Raw genomic sequence first — 21,348 nt, forward strand, 5'->3', positions numbered from 1 at the left:
GCAATCTGTGGGGTGATCGTAGCATGGGACATCCGAATCCATATGAGCATCATCATATTTTTTATAAAGACTAGTAAAGTGATTAGTCCATGTTAGCTCATCCAGGTAGATGTCCTTAGCCACTCTTCCTATGTGGTTTCCGTTGGCTACTAGCCTCCAGAAGCCTACGTTATCTCTTGTTTTAGCAGCCAGCAACATATCGGCCCATTTTTCTTCCTCCCAGGCTATTTTAGATACCCTTTGAACTATCTTATAGTTATTCCTTGCTGTTTTTATGTCCAACGGGGACTTAGATTTGATTGCTGATAAAAGAGCCCTTTTGGATTCTCTACAGGATCTGCCATACCAAGGTTTACTATGAGACAGATTCTGTGTCTTTTGTTGGTTCTTCTTGGGCATTTTAGTAACAAACATTTTTATTTCATTAAAAAAGTTTTTGTGTAGTGACATAAAGTGAATTGGATTTACCTCCTCTATCATAAGGCCTATGTATAAACCAAAGGTTTCTGCAAAGAGAGTGTATATTTCTGCGAGGATCTCACCATGGTCTAGTATAAATGGCCATTTGAGTGCTCGTCTGTTGTTGCTTATATGGATCTCAGCATTGTCGATATTACTACCATCTGCTAGAGGAGAGGAAATTACTCCTTCAAACAAGGCGGCTTCCATTGAAAGACTTACAGGAAAGTGATCGCTTTCTAGCCTATCCTTTACCTCAAAGTCTAGAATGTTCGGCCAGATGGATATAGAAGCAATCACAAAGTCCAAATTACTCCTGCAATTATTCCTAATAAAGGTTGGTCTTTTCAAGCTGTCAGACGGAAAACGTCCATTGCAAGCCCTAAGGCAATACTCCGTACATAATTTTGTTATTTGGAGTGCCAAAACCGAACATTTTACGGGTTTCGCATTCTCCAAGGCAGGGATATTATTGGCTTGATCTTCCTCTTCGAAAATATCACAGACCCAAGATTGGTTCGTAGTTACAATTTAGATCACCTGCCAAGATAACATAGTCCGCCCTACCCTCTAATGTATTTAAAAAACAATATAATTTGGATAATGTTAGTGAGTCTCTTGATGAGGATGTTGGTCTATTATAGACATTTATTAGGACAAATTTTTTCCCTTCATATGAAGTTATTTTTAAAGCTAATATATCAAGAGAATTTGCATCCAACACCTCAATTTGTACCCTTAGGTTTACTTTCACCCAAATTAAAAGTCCACCCGAAGGCCTTCCACTTCTAGATTGAATAGCACCTATCCCAAAAGACTTATAACCAAGTCTATGTGGTGTGACTACTGCCCAATTTTCCTGTAGCAAACAAAAGTCAAAAACATCAATGAAGCTTGCCCATTCTGGGTCCCTTAAGTTTTTTACAACTCCAGCTATATTCCAAGAGACCAATTTTACAGGCTCCCTTGTTCTAACTAGGATCTCTGGGGCTAAGTTAGATAACTCCCTTTGTCTAACTGGGATCTCAGGTTGGGTCACCAAGGGTACTTCCCCAGTTGTTAACATTGTACGGCCCTCCCCCTGAATAATTCCATCCCTCACAACCAGATTGAACAAAGGTGAATACCCAGTATTCCCCAACACTTCAACTCCATTGACAACACCCTTTACGCTAGGAGAGTATTAGTCTAAATGCTTTACCAAATGGGATCAGAGTTCAGTATAACTGAATTGCTCATTTTCACCTATTTAGTTTCCATTTCTCCCTCAAAGATCATTTCCTCTTGCATCCTCAAATTCAATGTTACATTTTTCCTCAACAACTTGACTGCCTGAAAGGTGCAGAGCACAGTTAAGGCTGAAATAGGACCCTCTATAAAGATCCACCTGGCACAGTTAATGAAATCACATTATTCCAGTTTGAGTAGTATCACAAAAAGTTTCTTACCCAATACAATTTTTCTCCAGCACTGATATTAAGGATGCACAGTCTTGGCTGAAAAATATCATGGAGTCGGGTGTTGACCCCGCTAAATTTTTAGAATACTAATTACTAAAGAAATCCTCTTTCATCCGTTCTACCGTAATCTAAGCACTGTCGAGCATGACTTTAAAGAGGCTATTAATAGCCATGCACAGGCAGTTCCTTAGTTTTCTGAAACAAGGACATATCCCTCAGATTCTTTGGATTTTAAAAGTGAGAGTTTAGTGTACGCTGATATTTCCTACACACTGCATATTCGTTCACGAGCACGCTAGGGAAGTACATTATGTTGGAACATGTGTGTTCACGGGAGCTAGTGAAAAGAACACTTGGACTGCCACCCTATCACAGATTAGTCAAATTAGTGTGGTTTCTGAAGTGTCCAATGATGGCTTCAGATACAGAACTTTAAAGAGTACATACATACTACAATGTAAAGACTGCTTCGCATTTTTCAAAACTAAGGGTGTGCTTTATTGCAAATTCAAGCATGTTCTTTCAGTCATTTCAATTATATGTGGTAAAACCTATTACCTATCATCAATGTTTTTGCAATTTTGCACCAGCTCCTGAAGAGGTGATACTGAGAACATTGAATTTAAAGCAGAGACTGCTACTTCAGGGCAATTTTCTACATCCAATCTGTGAAGAAGTTCCAAAACATCTCCCTCCGTCAGACGAAGCCAAGCTTGAAGAAGTTTCTTCTGCATCACCTCTTTTACAGCATCTATTAAAAACATAATATACTAAACATGTAAAAAGGAGCTGGAACAAAAACTTTATTATAAAAGGAAGCAGTTTGCTTTGTTATTTTAATGTTTTTATTCATTTCTACAAAAATAGAAACCGTGCTGCAATAGTGTATAAAATGAATAATGTACATTGCATTCAAAGGCGAACAGTACAGCATATGACATATATAGTATTGATCGTAACAAATACATCTGCAGTGCCAGAGAGACACAGGCAAACCAGGAAAAAGGGAAAAGTCAGTTCAATTATCATTGGCATTGTTTGATAAATTCAGGTCCAATGTCACAAGATATACCCAGAGAGGTGCTCACATGTCTCTAGGCCTGGAGGTTGTAAAGAGGCATAAGGTTTAGCTGGTCATATCACAATACTGCATAGCTCTAAGCCAATCATCAGTAGTAAGTGGTGCATTGCTACCCCACTGTAGGGCTATTCACCGCTTACCAAAAAGCAGGGCCACAGCGGTGAAGAGAAGAAGTCCCACAGTGGATCAGGATACTTCTTTTTCGACACGAGTCAGACAATGACAATTATGATGAAGGGGATGATTATTTCCCACAATATGGTAAAAACTGGTACGAATAACTCCAATATACTAGTGGTCTGGATACTTCTTCAGATAATACCCTTGTGTTTCCCCTTGGTCTTGCCACAAAGGAAAGTGCCTCTTTTGCGGTTATTATACAAAGAGCGGCAGAAGTCTTAGACCTGCACCTTTCCACTAAAAAAGTTAAACAAATTAAATGCTGACTGAGGTAATTCAATCAGGTCAGGCCACTATACACCCTTACAAATGGGGGTGGGGTCGCACACTACTCACACACCGGCGGTGTCGCCCCTAAGGACTCTGGTCAATGTAGTAAAGTGTTCGCGATGCATCATCTTTCGATCTTCTGCTATCTTCGCTGTCTTCGCCATCCCTGGACACGTATTTCGGGGTATTACCCCTCATCAGCAGGGATAGGCCGTGTACTGGGGTTGCCGATGGCTGCCAATATCTGCCAGGTATAGTACCACTCAGGCGCGTAGGTGCGGGATCCCAGGCTCGTCAGCCCGCTGCTCAAGGGAGCTTTAAAGTTTCTGCTATCTTCGCTGTCTTCGCCATCCCCGAAACACGTGTCCAGGGATGGCGAAGACAGCGAAGATAGCAGAAGATCACAAGATGATGCATCGCGAACACTTTACTACATTGACCAGAGTCCTTGGGGGCGACTCCGCCGGTGTGTGAGTAGTGTGCGACCCCACCCCCATTTGTAACTTTAAAGCTCCCGTGAGCAGTGGGCTGACGAGCCTGGGATCCCGCACCTACGCGCCTGAGTGGTACTATACCTGGCAGATATTGGCAGCCATCGGCAACCCCAGTACACGGCCTATCCCTGCTGACGAGGGGTGATACCCCGAAACACGTGTCCAGGGATGGCGAAGACAGCGAAGATAGCAGAAGATCACAAGATGATGCATTGCGAACACTTTACTACATTGACCAGAGTCCTTGGGGGCGACTCCTCCGGTGTGTGAGTAGTGTGCGACCCCACCCCCATTTGTCACTATACACCCTTCATTGCTATTGAGGCCATCACAATACTCTTTTGGGTACTTGGGCGTAACCATGTTTGTGTCCACCTGTTAATAGGCAGGTCGCTTGTTGCCATCGTCCTGCATCAGGCGACTCAGCCTTTCTTACACAACATCCAACACTGAGGTGTTTAGTGGTAAAGGCATTCACCAGCAAAGTAAACTCCAAGGCTTTTCCTACCACTCCACTAGATTGTTAAATCGAAAAGACAGACAAACAATGTGCAAACGGATTCTCTCCTCTACAAGCCTTGCTCTGACATCAGTGAACAGTAACTGCATTTTAAGCTGCTACGCTCATGCTCTTTCGGACACAGTGGTACAAGCTTTAGCAGCTGTTCCGTATGACCTTCAGGCGTTCCTTAAACTAGCAATTCAGCATGGTTGCGAAGCAGGCACATTCATAATAAACTCATTTGGACACGACCGATTGCTTAGGTCGAGCAATATTGGTCAATGTGGCGCTTTGGCACCACACCTGGGTGAAAAAGTGTGATGTCCAAGTGTCCATTATGTACATTTCGTTTGATTGCTCTAGCCTTTTTTGGCCCTGGATCAGTTTGAGGAGAGCAGGGTCAGAGCTCATTCCTTGGGCTTTTCAGCTCCTTCCAGACAATTCACACACAACAATTTTGCCCCTTTTGTGACTATGGTCAGGGGTTTTCAGTTTCGACAATGCCAGATCCCTCAACTAATGCAGAGATGGTCCTTTCGTGGCCAAAGCCATGAATCTCAGAGACGATGCTCAGGATAGAAGGGAAAACGTGTAGCTCGGTCATCTGCCTCTACATAATTGGAAGCCACAAAATTGCTTTAGTGTGTCTTTTTCAGCACAAGCCACCCCGTTGGAGGTATGATTCCATATTACCTCCAGAGGTGGCAGGCCATCATTTTAGACAATTGAGTTAACTGTAACCACCACAAGACCATGCTTTAGAAGGGACAATGTACATCTCAAGATGATGGACAGGCTAGATGTAAAAGTAAGATGCTTTCTTACTCACAACCCTACACGATTTGTTGCAGCGGCCGGAGTAGATTGATCTGGTGGCAGGCTTATTAAGTGATGACTACTAACTCATTTGCTTTCATCAGAAAAGCAAATTGGTTCGAGCGGACACAATCTATCTCTACTTATCCTGCCACAGCATCTGGGGGTCAGGTGGACCTGACCTTTCAGCTGTAAAGCAGATTGGCTACGAGTAGAAGGGGAAGAGGAGGCTAAATGCTCAGTGGCAACAGATCAGCATACCCGATCCTGCTCTCCCAGTATGTAGCAATCAAATCTGCTACCTCCTGCATTTTGCACAGAACGTCAGACAGAAGCAGGATTGACAGAAAAGTGTAGAGCAGGCCAGAGACCAATGTAGCCAAAAAAACATCACTTGGGAACCCCTCTGAGGAAAGAGTATGGCACAAAACAGATGACACTTCCTCTTCAGGGCAACAGCATAAGATATACAAATGGAAATTCAACTGTGGAGAAGATCTCTTCAATCACACATGTGTGTAGGTGTCACTCTTGACCCTTCCCGCGCTGCAAGAGCTGGCTGAGGGAATTGAATCTCACATTGAGTGAGTCTGCAAGATGAGCCACGCTGGAAGACTACACATTGCGCATTCATGTCCACAGATGAATAATTTCCTAACACAGATGATCAAATCTCACTCCTCTCAAATTGTTGATATAATGAATGGGAGTATAATTGTCTGACATAGCCTGGATGTTGCTTCCAGACATGGAAGAGAAATTGCTTTCAGGGTAAGATGGCCTACCTGAAGCTTGGGTACATGTATGTGCAGGAGTATATCCTACACGGGCCAAAGGCCCTACGCAACCATTTGGTTCAAAGGAGGAGCCCAGTCCATGGAGCAGGCATTCATGACCACAGCAGCCTGACCCTGCAGAGGGATGAGTGGGCAACCCCTCAGATGGTTGGAGGGGCCAGTGCAAATCCTGATAAATGAGAAAAATCCACATTTGAGCCAAGAGACTTAATGCTGCAGCTACTTCTTCCTCAGACAACACTGGAGGGTTTTCAACCACCAGCTTACCTGAAGTACCAATACAAGGCCTGCAGGACAGAACCTAAGGTCGGCCCAGACACAATGGAATGACTGCCCGAATATCTGCGAACCTACGAGAAGGCTTTTGTGGGGGACTGAGGTGATACATTCGGACATTGATGATAAAGCCTAAGTAGTGGAGTTGGGTCACCGTCCTCTGGAGAGATCTCCTAGGCCAACAGCAGGGACAGTGTATACACCAGCAAGTTGCCCATGTGTGTGAATGTATGGCACTCCGATTGACACAATGAACCTGCAATCATTGCCTGCAACTTCATGAAGAGACATGGATCCATTGACAGTCGGAGAAAGAAGGACCCCCAACTGATAGTGTTAAATCCCACACTTGACCTCAAATAGAGCCTGCGTGAGAGTAGGACATGAAGATGGATTTGAGTGTTCTGGAGATCCAGGGACACCAACCAATCTCCTCAATTCACGCTCCAGAATACTTGTTCTTAGGGACAGCATTTTGAACTTGTCTTGCCAAATGAACCAGTTTGGAAGCTGGAGAACCAGAATAGACCACAAGCTTCTGCAGTTCTTGGGGACCAGAAACTAAAATTGACAAAATCCAGTGGCCCGCCTTTTTAGCACAAATTATTTCCTGAGAGAGGAGTATAGCTTCTCTCCTCCCACTTATGGAAAAAAACTATTTAGACGTCAGTGTCCTCCAACAACTATAGGCTGATCTCCTGTTTGCCATTTCCAGCCAACGTAGTGGAAAAGGTTGTCAATCAGGATTGGACCAACTTTATAAATGCTAATCAGATCCTGGATCCACGCAGTTTGGATTCCGTAGTCAGCACAGTGTTTGCATTGATCACCACTGAAGAAATCAACCAGACCATAGATGGCAGGGGAAACTCAGCCCTGATTCTACTGGATTTTTCAGCCGCATTCGATACAGTCAACCATACTATCCTTGTTGACCAGCTTGCCAGATAGGAATCAAGGATAAAGCCTTAGAATTCATGACATATTTTCTAACAAATCGAATCCCAGCAGTGAACCTAGGAGATTTTGTGTCACCATCTTTCTCACTGCCATGTGGGGTGCCACAGGGGTCTTCTTTGAACCAGACACTTTTTAATCTATATGGCACCCCATTAGCGGCATTGATTAAATCCCATTGCTTTGCCTTAGTTTCCTATGCAGACACTCCACAAATCATTGTGTTGGTAACTGGGAATTCAGATACCACTGCAGTTAAATCTCAGGACTGCTTCGAGATATAGGCAACTGGATGGGGGATAATTGCCATAAATTAAATTAATAAAAAACGGATGTCCTGCTATTTGGAAATAACCCATCCTTTTGGTCTCCAATTCGTGGCCTCAGAAGCTTGGTACTCTTCCCACACCAAGTGTTAAGGTGAAACATTTGGGGGTGATTTTTGACACCAAACTATCTTTTGAAGGCCAGATAAACCACATCGCTTCATCATGCTTCTTCATTCTGAAGCTTTCTAGAAAGGTTCTGCCTTATAGTCCACTGACACTACAAAAGAATGTAGTTGCTGCCCTTATCACATCCAAACTGGACACTTCTCCAGTGATGCGACAGTGTCTGCTGCGACGGCGACACTCTTCTCCGGTGATGTGAGGCGACACCCTTCTTCAGTGATACGACAGCGGCTTCAACGGCATCATGCTTCTTATCAGTGACTCTCGCTTCCAGCTCCCTGCGACACGCAGTCTCTCAGAAGGCCCAGCACAACAGTAGGCACTTCAAATTCCCAGCAAGGGAATTCAGGGGAGCTGGTTGGTGAAGTCTGTTATCCCTGAGACTTCAGCATGAGGCAAGCTCAATTTCCAAGCTATTGGGGATTCTTTACAGGTTGATGAAAGTAGCACAAAGTTCCTTTCTCCTTTCTTTGGAAGGCAGGCAACCACTGCAGGCCAATCCCATAAACAGCACTCAGCTTAGGGATATTCTGCACCTTCAGTTTCTTTCAGGCTCCTCTCCTCAGTAAAGGTTCTCATGTTTCCCAAAAGTGATCTAAAGTTCTGGCGTCTGGGCCACCATATTTATACTAGCAAGTTATTTGTCCTATGAAGGCAGAGGGTCCTGTACCCAGTCCAAACCAGTTCTGTGCAGTCCTGGATCACTTTGTTGACAAGACTCCTTTCCTTTGACAGTGTGGGCCAGGGACAACAGATGCACCACAGGAGGTGGAGTCAGCATTGTGGAAGGCAGGCACAGCCCTATTCAGGTACCAGGTGCAACTCCTCCCACCCATCTACATGCAGATAGCTCTATTCAGCCCTGTGCTGACTCACCCTGTCTCTTGGAATCCCTCAGCCTCCGTCACTCAAACTCCAGACAAGGAATACACAACCTAGCAGAGGCAGCCTTTGATAGTTAGGCAAGAAAATACATACTTACTAAAAGTGTTTTTTTCGAACACAGAATGTTAAAACCAACTTTACTAAAAAAGATGTATTTTTATCATTCCGAGTTCAGGCATACTAAACTCAAATTTCTACCTAGTTCCCTGAGTCAGGTAGGAATATAAGATATTATAATCAAACTGCCCATTCGGGCCCATAGGGAACAGGTAGCCTAGCAATAGTGAAAAATAAAAATGGCTGTAATTCACCATCAGGACATGTCACACACATCAGGGCATGTCCTACCTTTTACCTACAATGCACCCTGTCCTTGGGCCTACCATAGAGATGACTAATATGCAGAAAAGGGAAGGTTTAGGGGCTGGCAAGTGGGTGCACTTGCCAGTCAACATGGCATTTCCAGATTGCACACAGGCTCTGAAATGGCAGGCCTGAGACACTTTACAAGCTGCTCCGATGGGTGACACAAGCAGTGCAGCACGCCCACCAGCAGCATATGATTTAAATGCCCTGGGTACAAGCAGTGCACTGTACTAGGGTCTGACAAGTAAACCACATAAGCCAATCATGGAGTCACTAATCCATACATCGATTTATAATAGGGAGAGCATATGCACTTTAGCACTGATCAGCAGTGGTAAAGTGCCCAGAATCATAAAACCAACAAAAACAGGTAAGACAAAATACAGGAGGAAGGCAAAAAGTTCAGGAACAACCCTGCAAAAAGGACCAAGTTTAACAGCTGCGCTCTGGAAAATTTATTTTTATTTCTCTGGAGCCCTGTTTTCCATTAAGGCAAATACCTCTATCTCCAAGAAATCCTGATTAGCAGGGCAATGGTCTGCAAGCACACTATGAAAGACAGGGGGTGGGGTGCTCCAGCGATGGGTAGGATATTAACATGGTAGCTCAGCTGACTGACCCATGAGTTTGTAATGATCTAATTGTGATAACATTGAATCTCTCTACGCCAGCCAGCTTGAGGAGCGGATTACTGATGGTTTTGCCACTATCCATAAAGTTCAGCAGCCCAAAAGGCAGGTGGCACTGGAAGAGCAGAAAGCAACGCTGGAGATAAATACCATGCCACCAAAAGCATCACGTTTCTCAGATTCTATGTCTAGAGGAGCAGAATGGAAGATATTTTGCTTCTGCTTTGAGAACACTTGAACCCCCAGACTCTCTAGTATTGGATGGGAAGAGCTGCTTCTTTAAACTTTAGATATTCTTAGACTATGCAAAGATGGTCTGTGCTGAAATGTGATCAGCTGCAGCATCCACAGGCAAGGGCCTAGCACTAGATAAGACTGGATGTTAAGAGCCCTCTTGTTACATATACAGTCTAGGATTAACAGAGTTCCCTTATACATTCGAACAATGGCTGTAGAAGCCAGAGAATCAGTAGGCTTACTGTGGGGCTTTGTCAGAATTATAAATGCTCAAGCACTTGAAGTTTGGTGTAAAGGCTGTGGAGATGTGTACTTTTGCAACAGCAGATAGGATCCTACCATCGACGTAAGCAAAAAGGAGGCACTTGTGGCCATAAAGTGAACTTCCCGAACAGAATCCGCTATTTGTGTGGTCCGAAGAAGGGTACTGTACATTAGTTTAGTCTCCAGAAAAACAATCTAAACTGCACAGGAGTTTCCAATATGCTTCTGGAGTACAACAACAAAGTAGAGAATCAGATGCATGGCTTTCCGCAAGGCAAATAAAGTAACCCGCTGTAACAGTGCCCCTAGAATACATTCAAATGTCTGTTTCATAATACAGAATAACTGATGTTTGTTTGTTATCCAACTCAATAGCACTTATTTTATCCACCTTAGAAGAATGAAAGGAGAGTGGACTTGCTGAGATTCCTACCGATGACTATCAGGTCCTGCAGAAGGAAGTATTAGATTGGTCCCTCAACCACCAAACCTAGCAGTACAGGAAGTGGAGTGAGCCACGTGTATAAACAAAACTTCCTTCCTTTATAAGATCCTGTTCTGGTGGTAACAAATGGCAGTAACAAATGGCAGTAAATATCCCCAGCACAGTAATTATGCTGCTGAAATGCAAGGGTATTATAAACATTTGAAAACAGCCAAAAGAAATGTGAAATATTCTCACCTGATCTGTCATTAAGTCCCTGCTGCAACAGTTTTACTCGCTGGGCTATGGACAAGGCTCTCATGTGAACCTTTTCCGCTAGAACCTGAAATGTAATACAAACACTTTGAGAAAGAAACCTTCAAATATACAACTGTACAATTTAACACAAAGTCCGACACATTCTTCTATGCAGAACTCATTGGGGCCTATTCACAAACAGCATTTCATAGTACATAAAGTAGTACTACTCACGTACTACAAATGTCTATTCACAAAATGTTAGACCTTTCTCAACTTTACTGTGCAGACATTGTCGCCACATAGGCATACATTTTTATATTAAATGCGATAGGGACAAGGGGGATTAGCTGAGAAATGGAGAATACATTACTAATAAATGGGAGGCGATTAGGAGGGGCATGCAAATACAAACACTCACAAAAGAGTAAGACTACTGCTATTCACAAACTATGCTCCTAAAGTTACTACAGCTGTGTAGTGAACGTGCTGTCAAAACACATAAATTAACTCCAGTGCAGACTTGGAGTATGTTAAGCACCACACATGGCCCCTCATAGGTATTGCTACTGCAACACTCCTACAGAAAACAAAGGAGGGAAATAAATATAACGCAATAGGAACTAATGTTAAATTTATGCTTAATTTGTTTATTAAAAAGAGCAAAATAAACTGACAATATATTTATTAAATGTAAACAATTTTTAACAAACCTTTGTAAATATTAAAAATAAAGTGAAAAGTCAGGGTGTTTTTTTAAATTGTTTAAAATGCACTTTTTAATTAAATTGATACATTTAAATTAATATTCATTAAAGTTGATACAATAAAATGTTGCAGAACATTAATGCATTGATTCTGTTAGAAATAAACACTTAAAATTAATTTACATAGATTATTTCTGGAAATGCTGGATAATCTCATACTCTAATATATATATATATATATATATATATATATATATATATATATATATATTTCGAATGTTGTCACTTCCAGGCAAAAAACAAGAATTCACCAAAGATATCCAGTAACAAAGAGTCGACCCAAGCGTGCTGGTGCAAGGTAGTTTAAATTTCGTGAAGCCAGCGCTGCCGCCATGACGCGTTTCGCCTCCAGGGATGCTTGATCACTTGACAAGCTACACACAGTGAGCAAAGCATTTAAAGTGACAGTGCAATAAAGTTTGTCATAGATATGGAAAAAATACTGTGTAGTATGACGCTGCATTCGTGCAACTAATCGAAAATTGCAAAGTAAAGCAATTCATTTCTTTCGATAATAGTAGCATCATCAATGAAATCATGTAAAACGATTTCACTGGCATAGGGGCATATTTACAGGGCAAAAAATGGTGAAAAAACAAATATATATATATATACACACACACACATGCACATTTTTGAATGAATAATAAACTTTAATATTCACTATACTTTCTCATAGGGAGAACACAACAGCGGCAGAGATCTGCACCTAGATGTGCTAAGTTACTAGTAGAGAATTTTTTACTTGCTAATCCTGTTGCAGGGGGCTCCAAACCCATATTTGAGGCAGTAGAGATATTCAAGTCTACACCTAGGTGTAAATCTACTCGGAAATGATAAATTGCAAAAGCTGTAGAGTTACACATAGGTCTAGTAGTACATATATATCTGCATTTCCACCTTTGTGTCACAAAGCCCCAGATATTTTTCCCCATTGCATACTTAAAAAATGGAGACCAACAGCAGGAACCCCACGTGGGGGGGTGTAACACGGTCTATATAACCTAGGATTTACTTACAAGCGGGTAACCTCAGTGTAGCCCACATGGAAAAATCTTCGGAATCCTTTGAAGACCTGAACCCCTGGCCACAGCTTAAAGCATATAAATTATTTTATAATTACTTAAGACACGCCACTTTTTCTGGCCAATGATTCAGAGTAATTCTAAACCTGACAATTCAGTTAAAAAATCTGGACTGTCACATAGATTACGTAGTGCAGTTTAACTTTCATAACTGGGTGAGAAAGACAGGTTGCATTATTATGGAAGCCTGGAATAATATTCTCCTGAAACATGAAATTCAGGTATCATCAAGTTCAATAGTAATATATGATAACAAAAACGGTGGGTTAGACTCCCTTTCATTATGCTCATATTTATGTCTGGTGCTACAGACCGCTGCAACTGTCTTGCCAGACGGTGGCGCCTCTCCTCTTCCCTGGAAGGGTGCGGAGGCAGAAAGAAGGTGGGAAAAGTGGAAGGGCGTGACAACCTTTGGCAAGAAAGAAGGACGGGTCCTTAGAACCACCTAGTCAGAATGAATTGAAAGGAAAGGAGGTTTGGAAGAAAGAGCCTGGAGCTCACTCACCCTTCTGGCAGAGGTGATAGCTACCAGGAAAGTCGTCTTTAAGGTGAGAAGATGTAAGGGACAGTTATGAAGGGGCTCAGAGGGAGAGCACATTAAGTAAGTCAGGACAAGATTCAAGTCCCACTAAGGCATTACGAAAGGCACGCGAGGAAACATGTATGTAATGCCTTTGAGGAAACGGTTAACAACCGGAGAATTAAAAAGAGAAGGCTGATCAGAAAGCCTTAGAAAGGCAGAGATGGCAGAAAGATAACCTTTGATAATGCCCAGAGCAGAACCCTGCTGGGCCAGAGACAGAAGAAATAGAAGAACCTCAGCAAGAGGTGCAGAAAGGGGATCCACAGCTTTTGCTGTAAACAATGCCACAAATTTGTTCCATCGGCAGGCGTATACTGTTTTAGTGGACGGACGCCTGGCTACCAGAATGACATTACAAACTTCGGGAGGAAGGTCGAAAGCCGCCAATTGTCGCCGCTCAATTTCCACGCTTGGAGGTGGAGGCTGGACAAGTTCGGGTGGAAGACCGTCCCCTGCTGCTGCGACAGAAGAGCCTACCGAAAGGGCAGACGGATCGGAGGATCGATGCTCATACTGAGTAGCTCGGGATACCATACTCTTCGAGCCCAGTCCGGAGCCACAAGAATGACTTGGGCCCGGTCGCACCTGAGCTTCTTTCTCCAGCACTCTGGGCAGAAGCGGTATAGGCGGACGGCAGCTCCACATGACATGAAAAGCGGCTCCGAGTGAGTGCCGCCTTGGAAATTCCAATACGCAGAACCGATGACATTGTGCGTTGTCTTTGGTGGCGAATAGATCTAACCAGGGCTCTCCCCACTGCAGAAAGAGAGCTTGCGCCACGTCCGAGTTCAGACGCCATTCGTGATCCATCATGCATCGGCGGCTGAGTTTGTCCGCCCTGACGTTCAGAGAACCCGCCAGGTGTTGAACCACCAAGGTAATGCCTTGATGTTCCAGTCATGTCCAGAGGCGCAGAGCCTCCTGACATAGGGTCCACGGTCCCACCCCACCCTGTTTGTTGCAATACCACACGGCGGTGGTGTTGTCTGTGAATACCTGCACTACACTTCCGGAGACCGAGGGAAGGAATGCCTTCAGTGCAAGTCGGACCGCCAGCAGCTCCAAAATGGTTGATATGGATCCGGGACTCCGCCGGAGACCAGAGGCCTCTGATCTCCGCCTCTCCCAAGTGGCCTTCCCATCCCAGGAGGGACGCATCCGTCACCACTGTGTGCTCTGGTGGGGGAAGGGAGAGCGATAGGCCACTGATCCAATCGCGACTCACAAGCCACCAATGCAACTGTTGTGCAGTGCCCTCCGCGATCTGGACATGATCGGACAGGTTGCCTTGATGCTGCGCCCACTGGAACTTCAGGTCCCATTGCAGAGCCCGCATATGTCACCTGGCATGTTGCACTAGCAGGATGCAGGAGGCCATCAGGCCCAGGAGCAAGAGGGTCATCCCGACTGAAACTTGGGAGGATAAACCCGAAACAGCGTCAAATCCAGAACCGCTCCGATAAAGGGGAGCTTCCGAGAGAGACTTAGGTGCGACTTCGACACATTGATGGAGAACCCCAGCAAATGCAGGTCGTCAGCCGTAGTCTGGAGGTGGGTAATGACTGCCTGGGGCGAGCCCGCCTTCAACACCCAGTCGTGGTAGGGGAAGACTGACACCCCTAACCTGCACAGGTGAGTTGCGACCACCGCCATCACTATCGTGAACACCCGAGGGGCACTGGTAAGGCCGAAGAGGAGCACGGTGAAGTGAAAATGCTCCTGGCCTACCGTAAACCGCAGGTAACGCCGGTGGGCCGGCAGGACAGGGATGTGAAAATACACGTCCTGCAAGTCCAACACTACCATCTAGTCTCCAGGGTTGAGGGCAGCCAGGACCTGACCCAGAGTCAGCATTTTGAACTTCTCCTTCTGGAGAAAGCGATTGACGTCCCAGAGGTCCAAGATGGGGCGCAGGCCCTCCCCCTCTGTCCTTCGTGGGGACTAGAAAGTAGTGGGAATAAAAACCACGGCCCATTTCTGGCCCCGGAACGCGCTCAATGGCCCCCTTGGCTAAGAGGAACGTGACTTCCTGTTGGAGAGGAACCAAATGATCCCCCGAAATGTGGTGGCACCGAGGTGGCATGGCCATGGGGGTGAGGAGGGGGAGATTGAAAGGGAAGGGAGTAGCCCTCGCGGACGATCTGCAGCGCCCACTTGTCCGACGTAATGTCAAGCCAGTGGTGGAGGTGGATCCTGCCACCCACCGGCGTGGGGTGCTCCGCGAAGCTCGGATTAGGAAGGTTTGGGGGTAGAAGCAGCGGGGTGGAGGCGGACTGACCCGCACGCTGATTCCCAGACCCACCCCTGCGGAAGCCGCGACCACATCCGCGCTGAGGCTGGTTCTGCACAGGCTTGTTGGAAGAACGTACCTGGGTGCCTCTCCCCTGGCCACGATAGGAACGAAAACCAGGAGTGGTCGTGTTCTTTACAGAAAGACCCAAGGACTTGGCTGTGGCTTGCGAGTCCTCAAAGCGCTTCAGTGCATGATCGGCCTTATCGCCAAACAGGCGGGTGCCATCAAAGGGCATGTCCATGAGCGAGCACTGTACATTGGGCGAGAACCAAGTCGAACGCAACCAGGCGTGGCGTCGCAACGCCACAGTAGTAGAAATCGCCCTGCCCAACAAGTCGGCGGTGTCCAAGCCATACCGAATGGCGAACTTAGCCGCATCCTTGCCCTCAGCAATCGCCTGAGAAAGGACAGCCTGGACCTCCCCAGAACACTGAGGCAATAGTATCCCATACAGCATGGGAGTAGTGGCCCAATAAGCAGGCGGTGTTCACCGACCGCAGCCCCAAGCTGACCAAAGAGAACAATCGCTTACCAAACTGTTCCAGTTTTTTAGAGTCCTTATCTGGTGGAGCCGTGGGAAAGGCACTCTGCGAAGTCGAGGTCTGGATGACTAGGCTCTCGGGCGTTGGAGGAGGATTCAAAAAGGCAGGGTCGCCAGGCGGTGACGTCTAGCGACATTCTTATCTACAGGGGCCCCTGTGGCCGTCCGCGACCAAGTGCCCAAAAGAACTTCATGAGATCAGAATGGGAGCAGACTTCTCAAGATAAACAAATAAACGTTGCAAGACCTTTCTTTCTTTTCAACCTAGTCTGCGTCAATTAGACATCAAGTATGGCCTTTTTTAACCTGCACGTTTCTCCAAGAATTCTTTAATCTTGAATAATTCTTAGACCATCTTGCTCCTTCACATATGGACTGTGCTGTGTCTATACCTGAGCTTGAGTCTCCACTCCTTCCACTGAACTCTAAGACATCCTCTGGTGGAACTCAACTTAATCCAGACCCGTGCCAAAGTAGGGGACGAGATCAAGATCAACATGCTCGAACCTTGGGAGATAGAGCGCAGGTCCTTCAAGCAGTAGCTGCCCTCACACAGGAAAGAAATCAGGACAAAACACGCTCTCCTCTAAAACCCCCCCTCATCATCTGAGGAGGGTGCGCCTTGATCTCCGAATCATTATTTGATTGTTTTACGTTGAAGATATGATGTAAGTTAGCTACCTATCGTCTGCTGAAAAGACGATTGGATAAGTACCAGAATACATATCTGCTTTATTATGCAATGCTTCCTTTGAAATGTTCCTACTTTACTCTATTTCCCTTTCCACTGTCAAGATTTCCCGGGCTGCGACATATTCCCTCCAGCAGGGTGGGAATCATCAGACGTAGAGACCCGCAGCAGCTTTCCTACAGTTTGCTACTTAAGACAGCTTGGGCTCCAGCTATAGGGACCCATTCCTCCATTTAGGTGCATTCCACACTTGTCAAACCTTTAGGGTATAGGGGTCTGTGTATACTTGTTCCTCCTACCTAGGTATGGCTCACCTGTAGTATGGGTGGCTATGAATATGTGCCTATCTTTCCCATTTGTTTTCTTCCTTGATTTATCGTTCCTTTCGGCCTGCTGCAGACGATCCATGCGGGGCCTGTGCAGCTGGGGCTGCACGATCGGCAGTAATAGCAGCCCCTTAGTGGCTGGACACGCATGTATGTCACATCAATGACAGCAGCTGAGGCTCACGCTACAGGTATTTAAACGCCGCCTAGCAACGCCCCTCCTGCTTCTCAACGCAAAACAGCCCCAGAGCGGTCCTGCGGTTCTTCTCTCCTTCAGTTGGTGTTCCTGTTGGAGATTCCTGACGGGAGCAAGATCAGCCATCGGAAGCTAAGTCCTTAATTCAACATTCCCCTTCTGACCCTTGTATTTACGGCCATACTATTCATGCCTTGCTCACTCGTACAGTAATTGGGGATCAGCGTAACAGGTCAGCGGAAGGCTTTCCGGTTTATTACACTGTTACTATTTTATCTTCTTTTATTACTAATATCACATTGAGGCTCACGAGACTTCGCCTGTGTATGTCATGAATATTCAGGGGCTTGCCAAAAAATTACTGACGGTTATAGAAAGTCGTTATTGTTTATTTGAATATTATATTTCCTTGATACAAATATAGTAGTCCCTGTTTGCCTAAGGGTTTGGTAACGCTCCCAAACATTTTGGGGATCCGCTCTCAGTATTACTCAGATTCATAGTTTTTGAAGAGTGTTTATGTATATGTGGGTATAAGGGTGGAAGAGTGTTAGTAGAGTATTTACTTTTTCTCTCTGTGTAATTTCCCTGGCGTCTGTGTCTGCCAACAGTACCTCCAGATGTCTAAGAATCAGGCATGCCTTAATGTTTGTCACAAGTAAGGTCACCAGTTTTCTGGTGCATTTGTTTTACTAGGAGCTGATCTCCATTTTCCCCTGAAGGAATGGATCTTACAAGAGGATTCAGTGACCCAGCGTTTCCGTTCTCCATCAGCACGTACGTGCACCAGTTGTTAAATTCTTTATTTTATCTTATTTTAATTCTTTATTTTTGTTTATTGTGTGTTCCCAAACCCCCTTCCCTTCAGGTCATCTAAAGAGTACTGGTGTTTTCGGATACAGTACTCATTGGATGATTTCTGGGGATCGTTGGGTTACAGCTGCCTCTGCGAGAGCAGAGAGAAGAACGCATTTCAACGTTCATCCCAGCTTCACTTCTGATACCTACACCCTACCCCCTTCTCCTCCCCTTTCCTAACAAGTTATATGATAAAAATATGTTTGACTGCATCCCATTTCTGATCATTTCAATAGGACATAGACGACCCTCTTCTTTATCTCCCTTTCTTTCCCTTTTTCTCCCTTCTCCTTTTTTCCTGATCTCCTCTTCTTTTCTAACACTGTACCTTCCTGATATTTGTCCTTTTCCCCAATCTCTCGGACTTCTAAGTCTATCCCTCATATTATGAGTCATATTCTTGAATATCCGAGCACTCTTACACTCTCAACTTCAATATTGTAATTACTACAGCATAGGTACATCTTTTCTATTGATTTTACGACTGGACGGGGCTCCTCCGGCGCACATAGCCCAAAATTTTAGACCCGCAGTCAATAGTCATGCACCCCTAGTGCTGGACTTTATCTGCACAGCACATTTTCCATTTTTCTTTCTTAATCGCTCTCTCTTTTTCCCCCTTCCTCGTTACGTATACATAAGTGACACTCTTATTTTTCCATCACAGCTTTCAATCCTCTAGTCTGTTAGGAACTATCTAAGAGGAATATTAACCTTTTATTTGATCTGATTTATGTTCCTTGTCCTGAGTTTTGCTTCCTCTCCAATCCTCCTCCCTTACATAAATTATCCCCCATATCTTCTTATGCTTGCCTCATACTCCCTCCTTTCCTGTATGGCTTCTGCTTTATACCCTGCTTTCTTCTCTATTTTCATCTTTATAATCGACTCTAAAACCAACCAATCTACATTTTCAACACTTACATGGCTATGAACACTTCTTCCTCTTGCCCACTTCGTATTGTCTCATGGAATGTTCACCGTCTTACGCATTACAATAAACGGAAAAAGAGCTGACTTTGCTCTTTTACAAGAGACGCACTTGGACGCTTTGGAATCTTCCAAACTATGACGAGATTGGGTTGGTAAAATCATTCATGGAGGACAGACGACACGGTCGCCTTCTAAAGAGAACCAGCCATGAAAATGTGGCATGGCTATTCTTTTGCATAACTCCTTGCCTGGCTCAACTGCTAAGACCTGGGTTGATCCAGACAGCAGATATGCCTTGACCAAGTTAAAAATAGTTGCCAGGACCCTCTGCGTTGGCTCAGTATATGCTTCAACGGAAGCTAAACGCTCTCATCTGCTCAGTTTGAATATCCTACTGGTGGAAATCAGAGCATCCACCTACATCATTGGGGGAGACTGGAATCTGGCCAGCGATGCAGTTTTATATGGAACAGGGCCTTTAGATAAGTGCAGAGAGGCAGATAGAGCATTACTGGGAGATATAACATCGGACCATGGACTGGTGGATCAATTGAGTCTTTACCAGTAGATCAGGAGTATACATTCCTCTCCTCTGCGCATGGTACCCATTCCAGGATTGATTATTTTCTCATTTCTCATTCAGTAGTTGCAATCACTAGTGAGTCACAAATTTTAGAAGCTGCTCATTCTGACCACTCTCCGATTCTCCTTGCTTTAGACATAGGTTTAGTCTCCCCAGGCCGCAAACCATGGCGTATGAATATTCAAAGATATCATTCTCCCCAGGGTAAGGCTCAACTAAGCTCTCATCTGTCTGACTACTTAATCAATAATAAATCATCAGTTACTTCTTGCAGAACCATTTGGGCGGCTGCGAAAGCAACTATCCGCTGGCAACTGATGAGAGATGCTTCTGTAGCCAATAAGAAAGCGTCTCTTCATCATACTGAACTTTAGGATCAAATTATTTCCCTCACGCACCAATACTCCTCTCATTGCACAGTGCCCAACCGTCGATGCCTACAGCCAGCTAAAATGGCGATCGTTAACTTGTATACCTCCAAAGCAGGGTATGCCCTTCAACGTCTAAAAGGTAGGCATTACGAACAAAGCGAGAAAGCAGGTAGACTGCTTGTAGCACAGTTGAAACAGGGCAAAGCAGCCATGGCTATCCCTGCCAAACGATCGGAAACGGGTGCGATTTTTACTGAACCACAAGACACATTAACTACTTTTGCATCATTTTATGAGAAACTTTACACCCCTGAGAATCCTGCAACTGAAGATCAATTAAACACCTACTGTGCGTATATTGACCATCCATACCTTACAGATGAGGGTAGAGAGTTACTTAATGTAGATATTAATAAGGAAGAAATTGCTGTAGCCATTGCTAAATTACATTATCTCAAATACCCAGGAGAAGATGGTTTTCTCCATGTTTATAAATGGTCTGGGTAAGACAATTGATACTCTACATTCAGCCTTTTACAAGGCTATTCAGACATCCTCAGTAGGCCCTATTACTAATAAAGCATTGATTGTGGTCATCCCTAAGCCGGGTAGAGATCCGCTTTCTTGTGATAGTTATCGCTCTATTTCACTTATCAATGGAGACGTTAAAAATGTTGCAAGTATTTTAGCGGCACAACTTCGTAAAGTCATTTCATCTTTTATACACCATACAGATTGGTTTTGTCCCTGGCCGTTCTTCCAGGAATCCCCTTTGTACATTAGCCCACACTTTATGGGCTGCACAAGAGGACGGAAGATACAATTGCCCTTTCTTTGGATGCAGAAAAGGCGTTTGATCGTATTGACTGGGGCTATCTCTTAACCACCATGAAGCGCTTTGGCCTAAGTGATCAGTTTATTTGCATGGTTCGCCTGCTATATGATAATCCTGTAGCCCAGGTAAATTGTGGAGGTTTTATTTCAGACCCTTTTCGAAATTTGAAGGGGTACCAGTCAAGGTTGTCCGCTTTCTTTTCTTTTATTCCTGCAGGCGATGGAACCCCTTGCTTCCCTTATCCGCCACTCAACGCAAATACAGGGTATACCTATTGCAGGGGGCATTTCCAAGATTTGCCTACATGCTGACGATCTACTCCTTACTTTAAAGGATCTCTCTCATTCATTACAAAATCTGCTGGAGATTATCAACAGGTTTTCAACCCTCTCCGTTTAGAAGTTAAACGGAGATAAAAGTGAGGCGCTTCCATTACCATCGGGTAACACAAAGGCATAAATTGATGGTTACCCCTTTTG

At 44.6% G+C, this 21,348-nt stretch overlaps 1 protein-coding gene across 1 annotated transcript in view; it reads right to left on the bottom strand.

Annotated features, from left to right (window-relative positions):
- The window catches only part of NCAPG (non-SMC condensin I complex subunit G), a 453,174-nt gene that overhangs the window by 297,696 nt on the left and 134,130 nt on the right, over positions 1-21,348 (bottom strand). The window contains exons 6-7 of the mRNA XM_078678420.1: positions 10,808-10,892; positions 2,478-2,670 (exon numbers count right to left, since the gene is read on the bottom strand). Of these exons, the coding sequence (XP_078534546.1) occupies positions 2,478-2,670; positions 10,808-10,892 (278 nt within the window). The remainder of the gene's footprint in view (positions 1-2,477; positions 2,671-10,807; positions 10,893-21,348) is intronic.

The sequence above is a fragment of the Lissotriton helveticus genome, chromosome 2_2 (assembly GCF_964261635.1).
Source record: "Lissotriton helveticus chromosome 2_2, aLisHel1.1, whole genome shotgun sequence".
Classification (NCBI taxonomy): Eukaryota; Metazoa; Chordata; class Amphibia; order Caudata; family Salamandridae; genus Lissotriton; species Lissotriton helveticus.